At 38.1% G+C, this 20063-nt stretch overlaps 1 protein-coding gene across 1 annotated transcript in view; it reads right to left on the bottom strand.

Moving 5' to 3' along the window:
- Positions 1-1137: 1137 nt before the first annotated feature.
- The window catches only part of SMS (spermine synthase), a 55106-nt gene continuing 36180 nt past the window's right edge, over positions 1138-20063 (bottom strand). Inside the window, exons 6-11 of the mRNA XM_082304750.1 lie at positions 19404-19558; positions 18389-18478; positions 17219-17333; positions 16589-16668; positions 7160-7275; positions 1138-4018 (exon numbers count right to left, since the gene is read on the bottom strand). Coding sequence (XP_082160876.1) covers positions 3976-4018; positions 7160-7275; positions 16589-16668; positions 17219-17333; positions 18389-18478; positions 19404-19558 — 599 coding nt within the window. The 3' untranslated portion in view covers positions 1138-3975. The remainder of the gene's footprint in view (positions 4019-7159; positions 7276-16588; positions 16669-17218; positions 17334-18388; positions 18479-19403; positions 19559-20063) is intronic.

Genomic DNA, 20063 nt, shown 5'->3' with positions numbered 1-20063 from the left:
AGTGCTATTATTAATCACTCCTGCACTTACTTCCTTTGCTAGTTCTCTCACTTGCTCCTTCAGCATCTCCTTTAATGATTCCAACTACTCCTTTTTTCTCTGTGGACAAGGTTTGTCAGCTTCCTCCTGTTACCCCTCAGGCAACATCATCTGCAGTCTCCTATTCCTAAATTAAAATAAGAAATTGAGTACTCTTCTTCTCACTTGTCCCCTCACCTTGTTCCTTCCAGCAAGCTGTCAACACCTCAAACTCTAAACAGTGAAAATAAAAAAGCAAGAGATACCTATCTTCCCTGCGATGGATGTAGGCGCTGTAAAATTACTCTTTATCCTACCCTCAAAGTCTGTACGTGAGACTTCCCCCCCCCCCCCCAAAAAGTTAAGCCTTCCCCCTTCTTTTTCCCAACTACCAAGCCCTTTGCTATCACTATACATAAGACAGATGTAAACACTTCTCCTTTCCAGTTAGCTGGAATTTATATAAATCTCTCCACAATCTCTTTTAGAAGTTACACATTGTCTGACATCATTAATCTTTCTGAATCACACCCCAGAGTAACTTCTTCAATGTCCCCAGCCTGCTCATGCCCTTCTCCCTCTTCCTTAAACTTCTGTGCCAAAGCTTGCATCATTCTTAACGTCTCACTTATTTCTCCTAAGCCTATCTTTTCTCTATGCCACACAATGAGTCACACTGCCACCCAAAGCCAACTTGCCACTTCAGCAGAAAAGTTAAAAAACTTACACTTATAGATCTCCGAAGAATTCACATCTACAGTTCTCTACAGAAAATTAACTCTTTCTAGGCAAAGATCACTGAAGCCTCAAGTGATCCTCCCCATCGCAAACATCAATATGCTGTTCCATACTACAGAGTATCTTATCTCCATACTACAGAGTATCTTATCTGAGCATATATTATACAGAAAGTAACTGAATTTATTAATCAGAGAGACAGAAAAGATACTCAATAAAAGGGGCCATTAAGTACCTTCCTGTTCGTTAGGTGACAAGGAAAAGAAAAAAAAGAAAGAGGTACAATGGTAAGCATCATACCCATCAATTCTGTCATTTTAACACTGAATCCCCAATGTATTTAACAATTCAAACACACAAGTAATAATAGCGTACCTTTATTGTAACACGTGCACTGCACTGGTGCAGTAGATACAACGCCAGCAGTCTTCTCTTTGCACAAACTACTATCAATCAAGTTTTAAAATATTTAAATCACATTTCTAGGTGGAAGCAGCATTTAGTGCAAAGAATAATTAAGCAAACCCTAATGTTAACCATATCTTGGGACCTGTTTGCATACATAGTGCAGCAATCATAGCTATTTCCCAACTGTCCTTAAACACAGAAAACTGATCAGCTATAGCAGTGTGCATTTGAAAATTCTAACACAAAGAGACTTGTTTTCCTTTTTAAGAAATCTACACTACAGCAACAAATAAATAAAGACTGACAGTGTGGATGTATTTGCTCAGAATCAATTCAGCAACTTAAAAAAATATAATGTTCAGTGTTTGCTGAATTGCTTTCTACTGCATCTATCACTTTAAAAAACCTACGTTAAAAAAAAGTTTAAAGAAAAAAGTAATTCCTCCAACTCTATACTGTATCAGTTGAAAAGGAAAGATTTGCAAGCACTGCTGCCTCTCACCTATCAATATATAATTCAGGTCCCCCGGTCATTCCAGGAACCGATTACAGAACATCCCTGCACACCCAACATCTCTGTGCTCAGGCAGCTTTGTGCAGCGATGCTAAAGAAAAGTGCTAGCCTTCATACAGCAAGCCAGCAAGCATATTAAGTCATCTTCCAGTTCACAAGTTTCTTCGCTAAGAAACAACCACCCCCACTTGTTGTGACTGATTTCTACATCTATCAAGCTCACTCAGGAACGTATATGCTGTAAGCCCTGTCCCAGTGAATGCCTGTGTGCTTAATTTCACCTACATGAGTAATCACGCTAACAATCAAAGGGAATATTCATGCTCGCAAAGTTAAGGATACACATTAACTGTTCATAGGACATCTGCATTCATTTGCAGCTATACAATATACTGGATCATAAATGAAGGGTTACTACTAGGCCATAGGCAATAATATCAAGGTATTTTCTGGGATGTATACAATAGAGCTAAAACACTCAGGGAAATGCAAGACACTTTTCTCTCCTGCTTAGAGGGAGGCTCTGCTCTTTGGGAGTATTTAGGGATGCACAGGCTGTAGGCCACGGAAGAACTGTGCCCCATGTATATTAAAGAATTAACATTAACTGCAATAATTGAGAACAGTAAGACTGAAGAATACTTCTATCAGCTCTCCAAACTGAAAGCATTTTAACAGCACAACTGTACAATACAAAAATAATTATATACCAAATGAAGAGCAAATTTTTTGCAAGTTTTCCAGTATCACTCTGGAATTCTACATAGGCTACTCAGATTTCATGAACAGTTTATACATGTGGGACGCAGTAAAATTCTTCTCTACGTGGTATTTAAGAATACAGATATTAGAAGTTTTATTTTTTTGTTTGGTTGGTTTATTTTCATTAACAGTATCTTGAGGGGGGAGAGGGAGGAAATCAACTCCCTCCAATAAAACTAAGAAAATGTTCATACCAGGTGTTGAAGGAAAAAAACATCATTATGGTTCAAGATTAGAGTGTTTAGGGAAATAGTGCACTTTTTATTCTATCTTGGAAACGTACAGAAATGCACAGAAGGGTTATATCCTTCCTACCTCCTTTCAAGTGGGATCTATTAAACACTGAAAGCAAAGTTTTAGTCAGTACATAGCACATTCTTACAAAAATATAACTTTTCAGAAAACATGAGAAACAGTTAAAGAAAAATGCTTTTATCTTTCAGAACAAAACTACAATGCAACCTAGCTTCCACTGATTTTTAAACTGTAAGTGGACCTAATTCAGCAAGAGCCCCACACAACATGGTCAATCTGCAGCAATAAGACCAGGACTTACCCCACTGAAGTATAAATACTTGCCTCAAAACATTCAACACTGGTGCACATGAATCTGGATCACACCCACATTTCTTTGCCCTCTAAAGGGACCTTTCCTTCTTCAAGAACCTAGTGCTTCCCATAAGGTTGAGGAGTGCATGCCCTCAAGAACCTCATTACACTCCATTTCTTGCACTGTGGTGGGATGGAAAACCAGTTTTAATTTTCATGCTGATAGAGCTCTATAACCTACTGTTAAATCTGTATCAAAATCCCAATAATCAATACGGCAGCAGCTAAAGAATTCCATGAGGTGAAAGGTCAAAGATTCTTCTCCTGCAGAAGAGATTACAGCAATGGTGAATGAAACTAGAGTAAATAAAATTTAAGACTACTAGCTTTCTTCCCTTTGCAATGAAGGATTTAGGGTATCCTTTCAGAAGATTTTTTTCCTTTTTTTTCTTTTTTTTTTTTTTTTTAATAGTTATGCCCTTTTTCTCTATATGGAAGCACTGCGGTGTTCATTTAAAAAAAAAAAAATCAAACAAAAAACCCTCCATCCTTAAAAAGCACCACAGAAAATCTGGTGGAAAAACAAAAAACACCCAAAACAAACTCCATGGACCACCCTTCAGGGATGAAATGCTAAAGATGTCTTTTTTTTAATCAGTTTGTGAAGATCTAAAAAAAAAATAAAAAGGATCACATTCTAAAGGTTCAGTGCATTCAGCAGCTATATAGTTTTGCTGCTTATTCATCTTTAAGTTGACTTTCAAAAATAACACCCTAGCTCATCAAAATATACATTTTCCATTTCCTTTTAAATTAAAATAATAATAAAAAACATTTAAAGAATTCACAATCAATAGCATGACTAAGTTTCAGGATCATCTACAGCATATAATTTAAAGGTTCAAGATGCCAATATGCAGCATGTGGCAGGCCTATACGCTCCATGCAGCATGTACATTTAGGATAATCTCAAATAATCTTGATGTTCAGATGTCAGTTTGTTTCTTCCAAATAGTGTAGAATACCCATCTGGAGAAAAGAAGCAGTTAAGGGAAAAAAAGACAAAGTTTGTAGTACATAGTTAAAATGGAAGTAGTTCTTTTCACTTATATTTTGATCCTGAAAACTTCCGGTAGCTCATAAAAATGGGGCAGGTAAAAAAATCTCAGAAGTGAGATCTCCCTGGATCCTCTTTTTGGCTCAGCAGTTCAAAAGAGCATCCCATTTCCACCGAAACTGAAATCCTTTGCAAACCCATGTTTTCTAATTCCTGCTGCAGCCTTTCAGGTGGTGCATTTTTTTGCATTGCAACCACTGAACAAACTGCAGAAGTACTTTGGGAAGAGTGATCAAAACTTCGATTGGGAGTTCACCAAGCTGGGATCCCTCTTGCTCATCTTCTCAATTGTAAAGTAGCAAGCTTGAATAGGAAAGAGACATCCAGCTACCTAATTTGTGAATCCCCAACACAGACACAATCAGATACAAAATTAATACTGAGATGTTTAGCAGCTGAACACTAGGTATCCAGGTATCTTACCAGGCAAAGATTTAAATGTCTACTGCCTCTTAACTGCCTCAACAGGGGTTCTGTTGAACACTCATCAGATGCATTTAAATTTTGCCTAGGGTTTTCTCTAAAAGCTTCTCTGGTGTTTGCCTTAGGTACCTAAACACTTTTCAGAAAGCAGACCTTTGCCGCCCAGACTGAGCCAGAAGCAAGTACAGAGCAACTAGCGGCTCTATCAGCGCTCTTTTTGCTGCTTCTCTGGGGAAGGCGGACCCAGCTTCAGCAGTCATACAGAAGCTATGCTCAAACCACAGTTCTCTGAGGTACTCCTGGCAGGACAGACAACTGGTACGCAAGAGCTCTCTTCCCATGCTGGGCACACGAAAGAGGTCAGAGCTACGTAATTCCACCTGCTTCTGGAGAAGCAGATGGGAGGATGAGACATGACCATCACCTTTTTTTAGAGCTACAGCAACAGCTGCAGAGTAAGGCATAGATTTCTGGGATTTATAACTTAGTAAAACCACATAAAGATATATGCTTTTCTGTTTACACAGCGAAGTCACACATGCTCCAAATGGGAGCCTCCATGTTCGCTGTAAGGTCCTGGTGGAGACTTAAGAGACACGTATGCTTTCCTTAAAACAGAGCTGGCTTTTATGTCAACAGCTACTTGAATTTCAGATAACCCCCACAGCAACACTGCTAAACACCAGAATTTCAAGTAACAATTACAACAATTTCTGAAGTAGGCAAAACAAGTAATAATAAAAAGTGATAAGCCAGTTTGGTACTTTGGCTGCATTCAGGTACCCACGCAGGTAACTTTTGGTCAGATTACAAAAATGAACATTTGCCTAAGTGAAAGGATTTGTTCAATGGCTCAAGAGATTTCACGCACTTAAATGAATGTCACAAATGTGTCACATCCTTCAGAAAGAAATAAAACCCTAATTTTTGATTACGTGTCACAATTCTACTGTAAACTATCACATCTCTGAGTCATCTGTGAAACAGCATTTAGGTATAACCTTCCATTCAGATACATACTCCTACTTGGAAATCTTTAAGTTTCAAGAAAGGCGATAACCCATACCTGAAATGCAGGTAAAGGGCTACCAGAAGTCCAAGGCCAAATTAAAAGTTAGAGTACTTACTTTGGGCTAATCTGAAGTCATCAAGATGACTTCTCCTTTAACATTTCTGTACCTATACCATTATATCGTTAATTCATTCAGAAAAAGCAAACTAATAAAGCCTGCCCCATTTCTCTAAGAACTGTTCACTTTCAAGCTCTGTTATACCTATTTAATGGCCAGTTTTAATGCATTTATTGCTAAAAATATTTAATTTACTAGAAACAATTAAATACATTTTTCAAAGGAACGAAGTAGCATTTGCTACTCAATTCATTTAGAAACATTTTGCATACTTCCAAATAAACAATGCAGTCCATATTTAAAGACTTTCTGAGGATGCATACTTCCAATCACATACATGTTGTATTAAGGCCTGGCAGTTGCAAAGGCAAAAATAACTTAAAGTTTCTCTGAGATTCTAAGCTACAAGGGCAAATATCTTCATATCCTCTTTCACCCTTTTTTGTCTTGAAAATGTTAAGATCAATCCAAGTTTCACTGGAGAGCTGACAATAACAAGAAACAGGAGGGGCTTGTTACAGTCAGCATGGAGTCCAGAAGAGCAGGCTACAGCATTAAACAGCATCAAGATTAGAGACAGAGAAGGGAGGCAAAATGAACACACAGAACAGAAGAAAGGCTGTTGCAGAGTTTCACACACTTAATGTATTATGAATAAGGTGGTCCTGGAAAGATCTCTCCTGTCAAGAGAGGGACCGCCACAGCAGGCATTACCCTGCAGAAATACTTCCCGAGATCACACAAGTGGTAAACATTCAAGGGAAATACAGCCAGCAGAACCACCCTATAACAGATCAAAATGCCCCTCTAGAGCTAAGGGCTTGAAGCAGAAACTTCTAGTTCCTTGTGTAACTTGCCTGCCACCCATAAAATGAAGAAATTCTGAAGCATTATTTTTAGGAATGGGATGTTGCTGGGAAATGTGTATACCCCTCCACCTGGAATATTTTTTTTTTCCAGTAACACTAACTTGTAATGATTGTTAGGAATCACTTCTCTCTCTCTCTCCCCCCCCCCCCCCCCCTTAAAAGTCCAGTCTGAGCTATATGTTCAAGAATAGACCTATTGGAGAATATTTAAAGATCTGGATCATGCTAATCTGTATGAAGTTAGTTTGGGGCTTTTTGTGAAAGAAAAAAAAAAAGAAAAAGAAGATACAGCCTTGCCAGAACTCCCAGGCAGCACTACCCTCATCATACAGTTCATCCTACATCACATAAACAATGCACTTGGAAATACTCAAAAATACTAACAAAAACATAGCCTGGTCTTGAAAGGTGCTGATCATTTCACAAGCTCTGAATTTATGGTACCTTTAAAAAATAATTCCTGCAATTATCCTCAAAATGAAACTGCAGTAGTTCATTTACCATGAAAAAACATTAATGGTGTTTAAATTAGACCTGCTTTCTTGCACTTGAGTTCATTACCTCTAAGCAATCTAGGCTTGCTTGATTTATTAATACACGCTCTCCATTCTTTTTCAGTCTTTAAGGATACAATTCCATGTAGGAGGGAACACACACAGTTTCTTTTGAAAACTCCACAGGACAATAAAGCCTGCTAAGTTGTTCTTCATACAGAGTCAAGGCATCGGTCAGATTGATACAGTTTCCCTGAAGAAAAAAAGAAAAGTCCCAGTTACAATTAAATAAAGCAAAATTGCAGATGAATATATACGTTTTGACATTAATGCAAGGCTCCCACATACTTCAGAACCAGATACATGCTGTTTCTAATATTTAATATTTACAAGGCAAATACTGAACAGCTTGTCTTCATTCTGCCTACAGCAAACAACCATTTGTATGTTTTCAAGAAAGGGTAACTATGGGGGGATTATCTATCTTCTCATTAGCAGAAGCAACCATTACTTTAGGGCTTTTAGTTAAAACAGACCACCATGTGTTGTTTACCTATAACATCTACTCAATAACCATTTTCTTTATGATTGCTTAAATACATTAGTAAACAGTATTACAACATCCAGATTTTCTCAATTATTTAACATTGCCTAGGTCTTACAACATTTAAATGCACTATAAAAAACCCTAGAACGTATTCATTTTAAACAGATTCTTCCACAGAGCAATATGACAAAATAAATCAGATTACACAGAAGTTCTGTGGCTGCAGGCTACATTGTCTTGAGTTTCTGTGTATAACACTTCTGAAAAGAAAATGATTCCTACAATACTTTTTCTTCTTCGACCCGTGTCTTACCTCATCTAAGAATATTAGGAGTATTCTTTTCTGAACAAAATAAAAATCAGTGCTTAGATGATTTTTCTTTAACAGTGCAACTATGAAGTATCAGACACATTGAACTCACAGCATTCCTTCCCAGATAAATATTACCCCAACACATCATTGTTGGAATACAAACAACATCTCCAGGATTACAAATGGTGATGAATTTAAGAAAACAAAACAAAGCCAAAAAAACAAAAAACAACTCGTAATTACAAGCACAACCTTGTCCAAAGCTAAGTATTAACAAGCAGAAGTTACATATACCTGGGATGCCCATCTAGAGAAAGCTCTAATTAGAAAAGTGACTATCCATATCTGTAAGGGATTTGCAGATTTAGTAATAACAGCGAGCCCGCAGAACACCAGACCGAACACAAACTACCCAAAGCCATAAAAGTCAGTTGTGCAACTTCAGTAAAAAAAATTGTTAAGTTTCTTGCCTTTCTTGCCTAGATAACAGAGTAGACTAGCTGATACTTCATGACCTTAAATACAATGATCTTAAGAAGAGTGTGGTAAATACAAGTTATTTGCACACTAATTTAAAATGGAGTAAATTTGAGTATCGTCACCACTGCACAATCTACAAATTACTCGGCTTCTGTTTTCCAAGTATGAGACACTGAATCAAGACCCACCAGATATGAATGTACTGTTGCTGTGGCACAGCATAGAGACAAGACATTCTGCGATTCTGGTTAAGGAGGAGATGTTAATGGTCCTTGGCACACTGACAGCCAGATGAATTGATTTTTGGTCTTCTACCTCCACCACTTTCATGAGGAACCTTCAGCTCAACATACAGGCCCCAAACATGCTGCACGCTACACACGAACAGCGAGTTATACGATGACAATCAATCTACCCTGACCACATAGCATGTGCCTTTCTGGTCATATGTAGGGCAGGATGAGACATCTTCAGGAGACGTGCGTGTCTATCCTTCCCTAATGGTTGGGTTTGCTAGCTTATAGTATATATGTCTTTTACCTTGACCTAGCACAAAGCCTACTTTCTTCTTCTGATTTCTAATCAGTAGAAAGAGAAGCATGAACTACCATTTCTCCAGAGTTACTTTCAACATAAAAATCCGCAGCTTTCCCACCCATTTTACCACTTCTAGTGGAGGAACGTTTACCACAGAAGACAAAAAAGACAAGAAAAAAGGGAACTTTCATGTTAATGAATACATAGTTCCTAGTAACCTAGCATACAAGCCAAAGTCCCACATAATGATGGCAAGAGATCCGAGGCACAAAAGTTTGCCATTTATCTCAGATCACAAAAACATTAGTCTCGATGATATGAGGATATGCACTAGACAGAAAAAAGTCTAGTTAAATCAAAACAATAAGGGAAGAAACAATCATTTACTAACACAGCCAGCTTCTTGGTTTCTAGATGACTCTTTCTGTTCATGACTGGATAGACCAAAAGCCTTCCAGCACAAGCACTTCCGAGCAGAGTACTGCTTTCGATCTTTAAAAGCCCTGAACTTTGCAAGAAAGAGACAAGAACAAGAAAGCCTAAAGCAATAGACTACCTATGGAATGGCAGTATTTTCCCTCTGCTCTGAATGACTTCTGGAAATGTTTGCGCATGCACACACACACAAAATTGGTTTTTTTCTTGCAATTACTGAATGAGGTACCTTGTCCCTTCATGCCCTTAGATAACGTGTGTAACTCGCATCTGACTGAAAATGGAGATGGTTCAACTGAGAAAAAAGAGCTAGATCTAATTAAAAACTATGGCTCTCACAGTCACAGACTTCATCCTACTGTTCTTCCTCTGAATTTTTTGCATCATGCTCAATGGATTTTTTGTATTGTGCTCACGTTTCCAGAAGTGGAAAAGAAAACCTCAACTTAAAAAATCCTATACATAGCATCTTTTAAGAATCATATTCTTGAAAGCTCTCTTTCAAAAGAACTTGCATAAAACCTCTGTTTCATTATCATTTTGATCATATTCCACGAAAAAACATGTACTTGTTTATTTGGTAAAGGAAGATGGCACACTTTATATTGAATATATCACATTTGGTTTTGGGTATCAGAAAACAAGAGGTTTGTAAAAAGGTAAGAGATGAACACTAACTGAGCACAACTGCACAAAGCACAACAATGAACAGATTATTGTAGTACTTGTTTAGTAACCTGTTATCCAGGGGACTATAGCAGTTATTTGGTTCAGCCGCCCCTTACCAAACATATAATTTTCTTTCAACATCACACTGAATGCATAAGAAAACTAAAAAACAACCTGTGTGTGTAATTTGAGTCATAAATAGAAAACATTGCTAGGTAATTTATGGAGCATACCACTATTACGAAGTAAGTTTAATAGGATACACAGTGAGGTAAGAGTATCCAGTTTCCCAGCCTGTCGCTTCAGTACTTCATCCTTTCTCCCTTTTCCAGCAACAGACAAATCACTGCAGACAGCGTGGAAAACAAATTACAGGAACAATGAAACATGCCAATAAGCAATTTTTACTTTTCAAACCCACAACTCCCCAATCTCCAAATCAAGATCTTACCTAAAGGTTCAGACATCCCACCTGGCTGTTTATTAACCTCTCCTTCTGGAGACACACCACAGGATTTTATAGCTCTGTACAGTTACAGTTTTTTGTAATTATTTGGCTTTACTTAACAAAAAGCTAAGAATTCCAAAAATCAAATCTACAAAACTTAGATGAACTTTATTGAAATAAGTATATAAATAAAGAGAATATAAGAGTATAAGAGAATAAAGAGAATATAAGAGTATATAAATAAAGAGAAAAGTTATTGAAAAATCACTATTATTACCACCCTTCTGCAAGAGGTGACCAGCTTTATCAACCAAAACTACAGCGTTGATAACGATGTCAATCACACTTAGATGTTCTTATATCACTAAAATATGACACAGGGAACCAAGCCCACAATGCAGTACAGTGATCAGTCCAATAACTTGTGTTCATTTTAACTCACCCCGCCTAATGAAAATAGTTACGTGGTAGAGCAATACATTTTTTGTTCTGAACAGCCACCATAAACTCAAACAATAACTAATATTGAACAGTATTTAATAAGGTTTAAAGCTGATGACTCACCAATTATACTTTTTCAAAGGGAAATAAGCAAAATCAGACTTCCTTTTTTCTCCCACACTGTTCAGTCAATTTTCAACATATACAAAAACCCTACCAAACTCCTCTGCCTGCCCCCTCCCCCCCTTACTTACTCTTTGTTCCATGTCAAACAATTTGACAGAGAAGAAATAGAGGAATGCTGAAAATTTTTTTCTCCTTAACAAGCACCTCTGACACAAAAGTATTTGAGGCAGTTTTAAACTTTGAGATTAACCGATCTGTATTTATATGAACTTGTTTAAGACTGACAATTCCTGAACTGTTTCACAGCCTTTGCATTCCGAGTCTGCTCAGTGCTTGCACACACTTGGACAGCTCACGCCTGTCTCCCAACACCAATTCTTCTGGGCTTTCATAAGGCATACATTCTGTAGTACCATAGCTTTAGTTTTCATGTTTCTACAGCACAACGCACAATAAATTTACATAATAAATACAGTTCCAGGCAGACAATAAAAAACATTCCTTAAAATAAGTAGTAACAAAAATAATTTGTTTAAATGAACCCTGTAAGTTCCAGTTAACTTTACCCACCTATAAAGGCGATGTGTCCATCAACTGGTTATAGGCTCTATTTAGGCCATTATGCTTCATCCAACATTAGAAAGTAAACTAGTGACTTGAAAGCAAATGAAAAGGTCCTTTTCCATACTTGCCCATTTCTTACACGTCATTCCTACATGTCTTACCCTACATGTCATTGCTACTGGGCATCCTTGTCTGTGACAGTACACTAGAGAAGTTTAATTTTTATTTTTAATGTAACATGTTTTTCTATTTTTGTTTTGTAATGACAAATGCTGGAGTTGAAGATGGCCAAGGTTGGGGTTTTTTCCCTCATCACTTCAGAGTGAGTAAGAAGCAACGATACATAGAGCATGGAACACCTAAAAGCTAGGCTTGACTTTTGGGTGACAGGGATGGCTTTTAAGGAGATAATGGAGGCAAACCTGAATGAAAGTATCTCCACTGGCCAAACAATCAATTAATTTAAGACTCAACTCTCAATAACACAAGGAAATTAAATGCCTGTCCTTTAAAGACTCCCAAACTGCCAAGAAATCACACAGGCTCACCCAGGGACATGCATCCGTTCTTCCAGCCTCCTTTCACGTTGCAGTCAAGGAGAACCCTGCTCTCTCTTTGGAAGTGCTAATTAGAAAACCCACACAGCAGCCAAAAAAAGGAGTGTAACTATGGAGCAACATCACAGTGGTCTGGACATTTAGAGGGCAGGGCCACGCTGTGTCAGAGAGTGGCCAAGAAGCAACAGCTTAGTGAAGGGCTGCATGTGCATGTGGGAGACATCTGATCCCTCGCACCAGTGGTTAGTGCTGTTTACTGGAACCCAAACCTGTGAGCAGTCTGAGACAGTTTCTATCCTGCCTGGGTTGGATGACCTAGACTAGGAAGGAGCAAATTCCTGTTCAGAGGTATTTTTAAAGGTTCCACTTCATAAACAGGCTGAAAATGATAGCCTGCTCAACCTCAAAGGATTAGATCAGCAGAGCAAAAACTTAGCACAGAAAAAGGCATTTTCCTAGCTACACGTAATCCACTGACACACGGAGACAACCTTACAATCAGTCTCTGCATCTTACAGAGCATAGTTTCACAGATGTTGGGACAATCCTCACGTGCTACTTGGAAGGCACAGGATAGTGATGGTTCAGAAAAAACACAAACATGTCACACAGGTATCTACAAGTACACATACTCCACTGAAATTGAAAAAAAAAAATCACTTGGGCAATCTAAAAATCATACTGGCTTTTAGAAGGTCCAACAGCATAAAAACACTTAACGTGTTCAGAAACAAGTCACTGGGAAGGGTCCATTAGAGATGAAACCAGACCTCGGGATACGCCCAGTTCTTACATCCTCGCTGACTCCCACTTCTCTCCCCTGTGATGGTTGGGAACCTTCACCTGTAACGCTGAGCACCTCACAGACCCGGAGCCATATTACATCACTGAACACTTCAAAGCAGCAGGAGAAGGAAGAACAGAAATATAGCAAGCCATATGACCCTTAAGCATCAGACTAGTGAGCTTATGTTAAACAATACAATTTTACAAACAAGCCTCAAGTCTTAAACTTACAGACAGGGCTGCAAGTTCTGCAGGCTAAGGGCCCTAAAGCTCACCTCTCTCTGTCCAGGTCCTATGTACGCTGCAAGACTCTCAATATGGATGATGCAGCTAAAAAAGCAACAACCTGAAAAGCAAGGCCGCTACCTGTACAAGTAAGCTTTTGTTCCCATTGTGATTACTATTTGTGGATGCACAGAGCAAGTATGGAGGCATTTTCCCCCAATATACTTAAGCACAGACTTACAGCAGCAGAGATTAAGATCCATAAACTGCCCTTTCTATCTTTCCAGAGCTCAAACAAGCAAAAAGTCCCTCCTTCATCCTAAAATTGGCTACATATGTTCTTGCATCCCCTAGGAATATGAATAAATAGTCTGAAAAACCTTTCACAGACAGAATCTCTCTATAAATGTTAATAAACTGCTAGGCAATATTAGTTATCAGTCTCCACCTAGTGGTGAAAGCATATTCTGCATTAGCATTTGGAGACTGCAGACCACCATGGCATCCCGAGGGAACAACCAGATGTGTTGAAGAGTAGCACACCAAAAAAAATAATTCTTTTGATCATCTCAGATAAATTATATCTAGAGTTAGGCAGCTCTAGACCCTGCTGCTGACAATTCATGTGCTGAAGAGAACATTTTCCAAAACTTGTGCAGAGCTCAATGAAGAGGTGATGAGCATTTCCATTTATTTTTCCCAGCAGTGGCACTTAGAGTCAGGCAGCAATACAGTATATGAAAGGCTGGCATTCTGTGAACAGAATTCCACTTTGGGGTAAAGCATTTCTTGAGCATTGAAATAAATGACATTCTAACAAGACGTACAAGGTAACCCCTGCAAGCAGAACCAGAGGACAGGCTACAAACTACAGAGGACAGAAGTTTCGAACGTTAGTACAACATAATGCCAAGGCAGAAGAAGCAACTACAGCTACTGGCCAGGAGCCAACAGGACAATGACTCTTTTGCAGCATCTTTCCTATGAGGCATTTCCTCATCATAGCAAAGGTCAGGCTCTAACAAATAGGTGGACAATCCCCCAGTCATTTTTCTTGATGATATTTAACATATTTAATGTTTTAGAGAACCAAACCACACTTCAAGAAAGCCTGGGGGCGGGGCACACGAAGTCCTGGATTTTAAGACCACAACTGCTTTAAAAGGTATGCGATTCCTTCAGCAAGTAAAGTACAGCCTGCTACCTAAGATAAGCATCCTGGAAGTAGACAGTTGGAACAAAAGTAACTTCAATTTCCAACATTAATACACAGAGCTAAAAACCCCTGGCATTTAACAGCTAACATATCAGAGCATTCCAAACCAGTTATGAGTTCCCAGTGCATGACTAAGCTCAGCTACCAAAGCCACTAGTGGTCATGTTTGAACTTCTGTCCATAGTCTAACCCAATCCTTTGGAGATCCAGCTTCAGTTTAATTCAAAAGCTAATTTAAAGACAGTTATAGACAGCTGATTTTATTTAAAGCACCCCTAGAAATCTGTTCTTCCTATGATCAGACTACTGAGTTTTCTGAGGGTTTTTCTCTTAGTTTTTCTTTTTAAATCAGGCCCAACTGGGAAGAGGCTACAAGGACCATCAAATGGGCTGGACAGTTTATCAGTAGATGTTATCAAAAGCTCTGGTAGCTGTTTGCCACAATATTGTTTTTCCTTTTTTAAGCACCCTCAGAAGACAAAGTTGCCAGAGTACACTGGTTCTATACTCCAGCCCTTTCACTGGCTACCAGTTAGCCACAAGTCCAAATTCAAGGCACTTCAATTTTAATACTGTTTCTTTCCCATCCTGCCCTGTCCCCCCCTTGTTGCTTTAGGACTGTGAAACTGATACTGCAGTTTCACAATGGCTTAAACCCGCCAGGGCCGGTTCCTTTCTTCCTGTTCCAAGCAGAGATGCTGGAGAGCAGAGTTATCTCCTCCCATCAGGACAGGGCAGGCAGCTGGGCTGCACCAGCCTCAACCTCTATTGGTTTCAGCTGACGCAAAACAACCTCCCTGTACCCTGGCTGCAGCACAGCCATCACTCCAGCTTTCAGCACAAGCTTTATCCCAGGGTCCTTCTGCAAAGTCTGACAGATACCTGTCCACAGACATACAGTTACATACATTCTAATAAAGTCAGCTAGTCTCACTGTGTATGTTACAACTGCAACACAAATGCTTGCCCTGTCCAAAAGATGTAGCGTCCTTTCAATATCAAAGTCTGCCATAAATATTTCCACTATTAACAGAATAGAAAAGCCATTAAGATTTACAGTGTGATACAACCATTAGTCATATCTTACATTTCAACCACAAGATAATTTATCTTGCCCATACAACCACAGCATTTTAAAATAAAGCAGAACATTAAAGTTGCCAAAAAACCTCATTCTACAAGTTTTGCATTTCTTTATAAACCTGTCCAATTTTACAGTAAACCAGGTCCTTTACACACCTCAGAAACTCTATGCCGATAGGAATAGAGTTCAAATGCATAAATTTAGCTAGGCTACTTCAGAGCTTAACAAGTTTATTTCAAAATGTTGTACTTAGATGCTGCACACATCAAAAGACTATTAAGGTATGGGCATGACAAAAGAAATACAACTTCAGAGACTTATACTTCACTCAACCGTCTGCTAGGTCTTGTCACGTTTTTGTAAAATTGCATGCAGCTTTGTGGCATTCCGAATTCAGGATTACATACATAAAGTATCTTCAGATGAAAGCTATACCACAATTACATTATCCATGAGGTGGCTGTGCTGTAGCAAGTACACAAATCTTAAATTATTTATTTTTAAATAGAGTCGCATTAAAAACTTCATACACAAGGACAAAATTTTATTTATGACCATATAAAATACTTCAGAAAACACCAAGCATTGTAGCAAACATATTCAAATGTTCAAAATCCATTTTGCAGAAGCCAAACCAGTAACTTGCATTAGGAGTGGAGAACAAGCAAAAAGAGAGTATTTACTCCCAAATGACTAATTTTCTCGTCCCATTACACCTATGTCAAATTCTTACACCTTTATGGATGACAAATTTTCATGTCTTACATGGTTTTTAAGCTAATGTCTCCAGTTGTAGAGTGTATCTGTTTATAAAGTACATCTGTTCTGCTTCTCCAAGAACTGCTTACAGCTAAAATATTCTGTAGTATGCCTAGCTGATTCTTGAAATTAGGCTTTTAAATTCAAAGACACAAGCACTACAAATTCAGCTGAAATAATGAAAAAAGACAAGTCAGTTAGCAAAGCCCAAATTTCATGCAAAAATCCCTAATGTGTCACTAAAAGGAGAAAACCAGCTTGCTAGCAGATTTTTAGTTAGTTGGTTTGGTTTTGTCCTCTTCCTTTTTTTTTTTTTAACCTGAAAAATACAGATTGCAATACATATACAGCAATACTTTTTTACATCCCAATATCATACCTGTGTGAAATATTTTCCATCTTGTTTGAGGACTTTCATTGAGAGGTCAAGAATCAACCGCAGAAATTCCCATGTGGAATCTGCATACAGAGTATGATTTAAAACCAGAACAGCACATTACTGGCTTGTTCACTATTAGAAATTCAAGACTTGCAACATATCTACTGTTTAAAAAGTAGCTATCCTATGCCTTTAAAAACAAAACAGAACACAACAAACCAACAAGAAACAAAAAATTAAAAAAACCCCACACAACCCATACACAATGGCAATGGTAGAAGTATCTCTTTTTCTACACAGTAATTTTCCACACGTTTCCAAGAAATCAGAGTTGGGGAAAATTTACTGGAGTGTAAACTCCCCAGGTACTTTCTCAAGAATTACACGAGTTCATATTATTCTGGAATAAGAGCACAGTTTAAAAAAGTCCTAGGCACTTGGTAAGTTTTCCTAACGTTCAAGAAAAATTCAAAAAGAACAGATGTGTTAACTATCATTCTTTGCCTTGCCTTTTTAATAGCAAATCTGTAAGAATCAAAGTATTTTTGTTGCAAACTGCCAACTATTATGCAGCAGAGGGACAGAAACATGGAAATTCCTCAGTTTAGGAAAATAAATTAGAAGATTAACCTTCTTCTGGAGATGTGGAGATTGGAACAGCCGTCAGATCATTAATTACATAATCAAACATCCTTCCTTCTTTGGCGTACCTCTTCAGTACGGGAATACAGTCTTCAATTAGAACCTATAAGAATGAAATACTGTAGCTAGTCCTCAAAATACCCTAAAACTGACCAGGCAAGAAGAACGAATGCAGATTCAGAGGAATTAAGAGGAGGGGAAAAGTACAAAATTAAATATGCAGTTAATTTAGGCTCCATTTTCAACTTTTTACATCATATAAAAAGAAAGAACAGTTGTAGGGATTATGACAATGATGACATACGCACTACAAGACTGAATTTCCTAGCTGTCACTGATTGCTACGTGACCACTGTTCTACCTACCAAATGGTAACAACAGCTAGCAGTCCCCCAACATAAAGAGTAAAATAAGGCATTTGTTTGAAGGGCCACTGACTCAAAGTAGCATGTGTCTTCTAATTCTTTGCATGCTTTTTTTAGCTTACACTTGTAAACTAGTATCTGTGAGAGCCTTAAGGAGCAGTAATGAAAACAGAAAGAAAAGGTTTCCAGTGAAGATGTCAAATTACACCTGGGCTAGTTTGTAAGGTCTGTCAGATGCAGCACATAAAGACCTTAACTGCAGGGATATGTTAATTTCTTCTTTTTAAATGTCTTTTTAAAAAATGTTTAATATACTACCAGTGTAATAGTAAGAGATTTTGCCTGCGAATTAAAAATAATTTTAAAATGCCTACTACAAATTCAGATATTGTCAACAGTACAGGACAGCTAACTTAAATACAGGTTTCTTCTACCTTTTCATCAATTTAAAGAATGATGTTCAGCACTGCATCGTTACTGCTATTTCCTCTTTATTTGTAAGCTATGGCAATAAACTTTCTCCTATTTCACATTCCTTAAAAGCTATATGTAACTATTTTAAAAAGAGTTTGAAGATGGAGATTTAAAATATTTTGACACTAACTTATACTTCCAACACAAATCCCAGTGCCAGCTATTAAAATTTAGAAGTGTCATAAAAAAGGAAAAAACATCCTTCCCAAAATTAAGAAAAATCAGAAGACTTCCCCAAAACTCTGCCATAGCAGTCTTCCTGGCTAGGTATAACTGTATTTGAAATATTACTTCTAAGGGAAGACAAACAAAAAGTTACCTGATAGCACTCTCCTTTCAGATTGTCTAAGACATCTCCGCATGTTTTACGCATGTATTTTTTACACCCGTCGATCACCATTTGGTCAATGTTTGAAGCTGGTTAAGGCATTCTACATTCCAGAAATACAGGTAACAGTTTCTATTTCTTCAGAAAGAAATTCTCAAAAAGGTGACATTCACAAAGGAACAGTAAGATGTGTATCTTGGAATACATATTGCAGTAGCCAACCTTATGTATTCACCTCCAGATTCAGTTAGAGGTTTAAGAAGTGCTTATTTTTGTTTTTAACCAGTATTTCTCGTACCTAAGGTTACCATTACTGTGAAAGCTTGCAATGTGAACAACAGGATGGTGTACTTAAAAACCTCGTAAAGCTAAACTAGGTTAAGACTTTAACCTACATTTTTAAAACAATTACTTTTAGTTTCTAGCAAGGGGATCCCAAAACCTAGCATGATCAACATTTCATATGGCTAACAGTGGTTTACATTACAAACTATTTGACTACAGAATGTTGAAAATTATTTGTGTCAGTATTTTTAAGACAGGGCAAGAGTTGGTCATTCTGCCACCAACACACTTCACCAAGTCCTGACATTCCTATTGATTAAACTTTTTTACTTCTAGGGATTTTTTCAATAGCTTTCTTTAGAAAAAACAGAAGAACCCAAGGCAGCAGAACTCAGCCCAAACTGCAGACTTGACAAACCTGTCTTCTGTTACAAGAGAAGACATCAGTCTGATGACAGAAGTGTTCCTTTCCAGTTCTACATAAATTGCTACTCAAGAATTATAGCATGGATTGGGAACTTGAAAGCACGTGCTACATAATGATAAACAAATATGTAGTCACTGGGTCTCTCTAAGCTGACAAAAAGAAATTTCATTTTAGACCCTATCCCCTCATGCAAATCAGAACCTGATAGTTAATTGTGCTCAATGCTAAGACATCAACAGAGAATGCAGGCTGAAAAACGTTGAAACGAATGACCCATCATTTGTCAAAGGATATCTCTACCATAGTAACCATCTTTGGTTTCAGTTTGACTATCTCATATAGTATACCTCCATCACCACCTCCTAGGATTAATACTTCTTTCCCAGTGTAGTCTTCCTTTCCACTGCCCATTATGGCTTGAGTATATGCCAGGTCACTTTCTGCCAGATCTGAATGGAAGGAAAAGGAAGAGTTTAATACTTCTCATTAACTGCTATTAATCCAAAGGCAATATAACACAGACCAAAGCAAGAACATCTACAGAAACAACCTAGCTCTCAGAGACAGTCCAGGTAACAGGAGGCTGGTGATTTACCAAAGCTAATGAAATCCTCCTCATAATCCCACACAGGATTTCTCTAGTTGTCAACGCAAACCCCAATGGCTACCTCAGCATTAGGAAGTACTGCATGCCAAGAGAAGCAAGGTTGTAGAGCAAAACTGTCAGTACGCAGGACTTGACGTCCACACTTGATACTTCAGTGGGTTTTTACCTCAGACTAGTGCTGCAAGAGACAAAATCAGGAGATTTTTGAAAGCACTCTGGACCTCAACTCAAAAGAGCAACCTAGATGCACACCAGTGGATCCCTGCACAGAGGCATAAGTCTGACTGTTAACACCTAACGGAAGCATGCCTTCTGCTGACTTGTTCACCATTAGCTTCAAAGCAGGC

This window comes from Platalea leucorodia (assembly GCF_965183815.1).
Source record: "Platalea leucorodia genome assembly, chromosome: 2".
NCBI lineage: Eukaryota > Metazoa > Chordata > Aves > Pelecaniformes > Threskiornithidae > Platalea > Platalea leucorodia.
Note: the sequence above shows the minus strand (reverse complement) of the source record. Positions and strands in the feature narration are given on the sequence as shown.